This window comes from Petaurus breviceps, unplaced genomic scaffold, assembly GCF_028583685.1.
Source record: "Petaurus breviceps papuanus isolate PSGF00001 unplaced genomic scaffold, PetGlider_PUasm1.0 207, whole genome shotgun sequence".
NCBI classification, from domain to species: domain Eukaryota; kingdom Metazoa; phylum Chordata; class Mammalia; order Diprotodontia; family Petauridae; genus Petaurus; species Petaurus breviceps.
Genome location: NW_027185850.1, coordinates 8865543 through 8871542, shown reverse-complemented (window position 1 = coordinate 8871542; position 6000 = coordinate 8865543). Strand labels below are relative to the sequence as shown.

At 41.2% G+C, this 6000-nt stretch overlaps 2 protein-coding genes across 2 annotated transcripts in view; both read left to right on the top strand.

The window, feature by feature from the left end:
- LOC138164885 (mesoderm induction early response protein 1) overlaps window positions 1-6000 on the top strand; it is a 485607-nt gene that overhangs the window by 281360 nt on the left and 198247 nt on the right. The gene's annotated exons all lie outside the window — the stretch shown is intronic.
- LOC138164881 (SH3-containing GRB2-like protein 3-interacting protein 1) overlaps window positions 1-6000 on the top strand; it is a 221492-nt gene that overhangs the window by 192204 nt on the left and 23288 nt on the right. The window contains exon 20 of the mRNA XM_069092816.1: window positions 5756-5867. Within this exon, the coding sequence (XP_068948917.1) occupies window positions 5756-5867 (112 nt within the window). The remainder of the gene's footprint in view (window positions 1-5755; window positions 5868-6000) is intronic.

Here is a 6000-nt window from a genome sequence, read left to right as displayed (position 1 = left end):
AGGAAGGAAGGAAGGAAGGAAGGAAGGAAGGAAGGAAGGAAATCCCCCACATTAGTCCCATCCAAAAATGTTGCGTCTCATTCTGTATCTGAGCCTGTCTGTCAGGAGAGGGGTGGCACACTTCAACACTGACTCTCTGAATGGTGCTTGATCACTGTACTGATCAATTCTTAAGTCTTTCCTGTTTGTCTTCACAACATTAATGTCATCATTTAACTGATCTGCTCACTTCACACTCTATGAGTTTACATACATAAGTCTCCAAATTTCTTCAAAACCAGCTTTCTTTGTCCTTTTTACAGTGCAGTAGTGTTATTTTCAGATCCCATAACCTGTTCAGTCAGTTCCCAATCAACAGCCACCTCCCACCCCCTTTGTTTCTAGTTCTTTGCCTCTATGAAAAAGAACTACTCTAGATATATGTTGTATGTATGGGTCCTGAACATCATTGGTAGAGCTCTTTGGGGTACAAGCTTCAGAGTGGTTTTCTGAGTCAAGGCTGTATGCACAGTTTAGTTATTTCCAAGAGGCATAGTTCCAAATTGCTTTCCAGAATGGCTGGACCAATTCACAACTCTCTTCAATTTCATCTTCTTAAATGTCTTTGCCATACTTTATAGCTTCATAGATCCAGACATGGAGGGGGTTACTTGAGGCAGCCAGGTGGTTCAGTGGATAGAGCTCTGCATCTGGAGTCAGGAAGACCCAAGTTCAAACATTTACTAACTGTGTGACCCTGAGCACAAGTCATTTAACCTCCATATGCCTTAATCTACTGGAGAAGGAAATGGAAAATTATCCCAGTGTTTTTGCCAAGAAAACCCCATGTACAGAATGGTGCATGGGGTCACAAAGATTTGGACAAGACTTAATGACTGAACAGCATCAAGGGAGGTTAGCCAGTCCAATGTGCTCATTTAGCAGATGAGATAACTGAGGACCAGGTAGATGAAATAATTTTCCAAGATCAGTCAAGGAGTAAATGTCATTGACAGGATCTGGTCACAAGTCCAGACCCCAAAACTAGTACTTTTCCCACTTTACCACATTTCCTTAATGGACAATAAAATGGTAATCTATACAAGTAAGCAGATTGCTATAGAAACAATGTGAGAAAATTTAATATACTAGCTACTGCAAGTTTTACCTACATGTACTCTCAGGATCTCAGTCTAAGCTCTCTGAAGAATTTCTTTCTCACCAACCACTTTTTTTGGGTTGGGGGAAGAGGAAGGGCATTATTGGCTTTCATTTTCTATCATCCTAGTCTGTAATGATTTGTAAATGAATTTGACTCAACTCTGGTGTTCTACTTGGCTGCCGTGTCTACATACTGGGCAAGATGATTAAGCATTGGTTGGCTTAGGCTCTTTTGACTTCTTCATTGAGATGACCACTTTGCATCATTTAAACAGCTACATGTAATGGTAAAAAAAATAGTGCCATTGTCTTTTTTTATCCCTGATCCTTTTTTTCAGCTGACAACTCATTTGGTCAGGTGGAGCCTGAGTGCCTACAGTTACGTGGAATATTGTCTTCTCATCTTTACCCTCTATCTCCCCTGGGAATCTCTTCTTCCCCCTGTGCTATATAACATTTTGATCAATGATATTGATGAAGGTGTCAATGCCATGCATATCAGATATCTAGAAAAGACAAAGCCAGAATTAATGTTTTGATACATTTGATAACATGGTTGGGATTCCAAAAGTATCTTAGTAGCCTAGGGTGCTGAGCTAATGGTGAGTTGGCTAGAATGTAAAATCCAAGAGATCTTCAGAGCCATAAGGCTATGGTAGGAAGAGTCTTGGGCTTGAGCCAGACCACCTCAATTCAAATCCCAGATCCACCACTGCCACTTAGATGACTGTATACTAGTCACTTGACCATTCTGAGCTTCTTCATCTGTCAATGGGTGAGGTTGTATTGATGACTTTTAAGGTCTTGTCCAACTCTATAGCCATGATCCAATGAACTTATGATCTGTGAGTTTTATCAGTGTGGCTAATCCCTCCACTGATACAGATTTCAATTCCTTCACTGACTTATCATCCACAATGCTTCTTGTCCATGTCTTTCCATCAATTCTCTAAAGCGGGCATATCTATTGTGTGAAAGGTCTTGTTATATTTCATAGATATCAAGCAAATACTAGTGCTATTTAATACAATAGGGATGAACATAATGTCCTTCACTTCAGTTCAAAAATCTTGGACAATTACAGAGTGGGAGTGGAAGGTACGACTAGAAAACAGTTCAGTGACAATCTGGAGGGTTGGAGGACTGCAAACTCTTTAGGAATCAACAGCGACTAACAATTAAAATAGCCAATGTGAATGTAAGCTTTATTATCATGAGTGTGGTACCCAAAACAAGAAAGGCCAGAATCCCACTGAATTCTTTCCTGATCAGACCACACCTGGAGTAGTGTGCTCAGTTCTGGGCACATCTTAAGAAAGAGTAAGGAAGTACCAGCTCCCCTGCATTCTGTCTCAGAATATGATAAAGATTGTTGGATTTGGAATGGGAGAACTTGGTTTAATTCTTATCTGTTTCACTTACTACTGTATGACCTTGGAAAAGTGCCTCAAACTCTTTTGAGGGATACCATGAAGGAAGGAAACTGGAAAGTTAAGATGTACCTAAAGAAAAAGAAGCAGGATGGTGAGGGAACTGATTGTGACATATGAGGATACTTACAGATCCTGGATGAGACTGCTTAGCTGAGAAAGGAGAAGCCATAGGAAGGTTGGGGGTGGGAGGAGGGCAGTGCAGGATATGTCTTCAGATGTTTGAAGGGTTGTCACATAGAAAGAGCATAAATTTTTGTTTGGCTCCAGAAAGGAGAAATAGCTGGAAGCTGCAGAGGGGATGATTTAGGCTCAATGCACAAAAACCTTCTCCACAATTAGAGCTGTGTAAAAGTACAGTTGGATGCCCCTTGATTAGAGTTCAGGCCAGAGGGTGAGGGAGCATTTGGTGGTCACGTTGTAAAGGAATTTCTCTTCAGGGACAAATGGGACAAGATGACCTGACATCCCTTCTAGTTCTGAGACTCCATGACTCTCATTTGGTAGTGACCTTGACCTCTACTCTTACCACTCCAACTACATGATCAGCTCTCTGTTAAAACAGAGCCAGCTTCATTTGTATGGTGCTATTCAATGCCCACCACATCTAAGGTCTTCTGACTTTCTGCATGAAGACAGTATTTCTGTTGTGGTGGTGCACAGAATAGAAGTCATCTAGAAACTTTCATCTGCTTTAGTTCTTGACCTGAAACCATATTTTTCAGCATTCTTTTTGCCATCCTCACCCATGCCCACTTGGCGAAGTCACCAGTTATCAAAGTTTATGTTGACTTTGGTCCAGTCTGTTGAGTTCTTCAGAAAATCCTTCTTTATCCTGCCCAATAGACACAAACTATGTCAATGATTGAGGCGTCTGTGTTGTGGCTGAATGTAGAGCCAAAGGACTTTGCTCAGATCCTTACTAACTGTGTGATCCTAAACAAGCCCCGGGCCTCAATCTCCTCATCTGTAAAATGAGGGGGTTGGGCTAGACAGCCTTTGAGATCTCTTTCAGCTCTATAGCTATGACCCTTGGATCCTATGATCCTATGATCCTAAAACTGTCTGTCATGGTCAAGGTTCATGCCTGCTGTAAGATCCCCTCATTTGTAATTGGACAAAGACCTTGCACAAGAATACGAACAGAAGGATGTCTGCACATTATCTAGAGAATGTATGATTCCTTAATCAATAAACACGGATTAAACATATACTATGTGGTGGGTAGTGGAGATGCAAAGAAAAGTAACAGGAAAATTTCTCTGCCCTCAAGGAACTGACATTCAAACAGGGGAGGTAATGTGTAAATAGATGCTATTTTTATACTCTTGTATCTATAAAGCCTACAAGGTACATAGAGTCAATAGAAAATAACCACAGAGGGGAAGGCACAATGAGAGGAGAGCATGAGAAAAAGCCTCCTGCAGAAGGCAACACTTGAGGTCAAATCTTGAAGAAAGGCTTAGAGGTAGAGAAGGGAGATCATTTCCATGCTTGGAAAACAGTGGAGCAAAGACATGGGAAGAGGAGATGGGCATTTGAGAATCAGGATGGCTGAACCATAAAGTGTGTGAAGGGGAGGAATTGTGAGAAGACTGAAAAGGCTGGAAAAGAACCAGGTCGGGCAGAACTTTGAATGTCCTACAAAAGAGATTGCATTTCATCAACACCCTCTTCCTACTGTTCTGCTCCATTCACTGTATAAGTGAAAAGGGAACCAAACAAGATGGGGAAAAATTTTTTTTTCTTTTCACTCTTTTTCTTGGGTTGGTATGGGCAAGAAAATTGTCATTCGACTACTACCTTTCTGGCGATAAGCCTCTCAGAGTATTCCTTAGAGAGTCAATCCTGTCTGTTACTGAACTTGTCCTTGGCATTCTCTCCATTTTGTTCAAAACCACCAAAATTTGCTCCGGGCTGGAACCCCTCAAGGACAGGAGCTCACCTTCCTGGCTCAGTAAGCCATCAGAGTAGGGTAACCATGAAGAAACTATGAGTTATTTCCAGGTAAATTTGTCATTAGCTATTGCTACTTTTTTGTGTGAATGGTATGTATGTCTTCTATTCGAAAGACCTTTAACTTCATTACATTTGTTCTTGGATTGGCAGATTTGAGTTATTTTGGTTTTATTTTTGAGATTGCTTCTGTCATCCAGGCTGGAAGTAGATTGGGCACTCACAGATCCAATCCCATGGATGCATTAAGGTGCTCCATTTTGACTTGAGTCAATTTGCTACACCTTGAGCAGTCCAATGGTTCCCTGTTGTTGGGAACATCCCATATTGGTGTGGAAACCCAAATGGTTTATCCCCCTATCACTCAGAACTCTCAGACGCATGTGGTCCAGCAACCTCAGCCTCCCCAATAGCAGGGATTGCAAGAGTATGCCACCATGCCTGGTAACCAACTGTAACTCACCAAACTCCAGCCATTTCGTTTCTTTTGCATTGGAGTTACCCAGAAAAAGTACCACATCATATGATATCATTTGCCCTTCCAAAAACAAAATGATGAAGTCAAGAAGTATGTTTGGAGAAGTAATTCCATGGGAAAAGAAACCTTTTTATTTAGAAGTGATTCTGTGCTGTGCAAAATGACAGGAAGTTACCATCTTATTGGAAACACATGGAAAGCCTGATCATAGTTGGTATTTTCCCTCTTCTAAAGCACACAGTTGAAATATTGAAACTACATTTGTCTTGAAACAAGCCAAGTATTTTTAAATACTCAGGCTCTGAGTTGAAGATGGACTCATGATTCATAGAATTTCAAGTCGCTTTTTCCCCCAATTCCCTCTCCTCAAAAAAAGTGCTGAAATTTTTAATAATTATTTCTCTAGTTGAAGAAATAGTATGGCATAATATATAGAGTGCTAAATTTGAGTCCAGGAAGACCTGAGTTCAAATACCGCCTTTGACATATAATAGATGTAGGGCTCTAGGCCAGTCCTTTAACCTCTGAGTGCCTCGAACAACTCTCTGGGACTCTCTAAATCATAGATGAGATGTGATCTGCTTTTGGTGTAGGCATTTGCATGTTGGGAGTTCCCTATTCTGGCAAAGTCACAGATATGTAGCAAATTTGCATATTTCTTTCCTAAAATCCCCAAATCACTGTTTCAGCCAAACCTTTGATGCATGTTTTCTACACTCATAGCAAGTGAAAGTTTTTCATTTTTTTTCAGGATCTTCTCGGGGACCCAGCCCTCTGACAATGGGAGCTCAGGACACTCTCCCTGTGGCAGCAGCATTCACAGAAACGGTCAATGCCTATTTCAAAGGAGCAGACCCCAGCAAGTAAGCCCCAGCCATAACCCGACCCCTACCTACCTAGAAGCCAGTGAGGAACTTGGTTCCCCTAAGCCAAGTATGGACAGGAAAGTTGCATATCCCTTGTTTTTCAACTTTGTTTATGTCACCCCTGCCATTC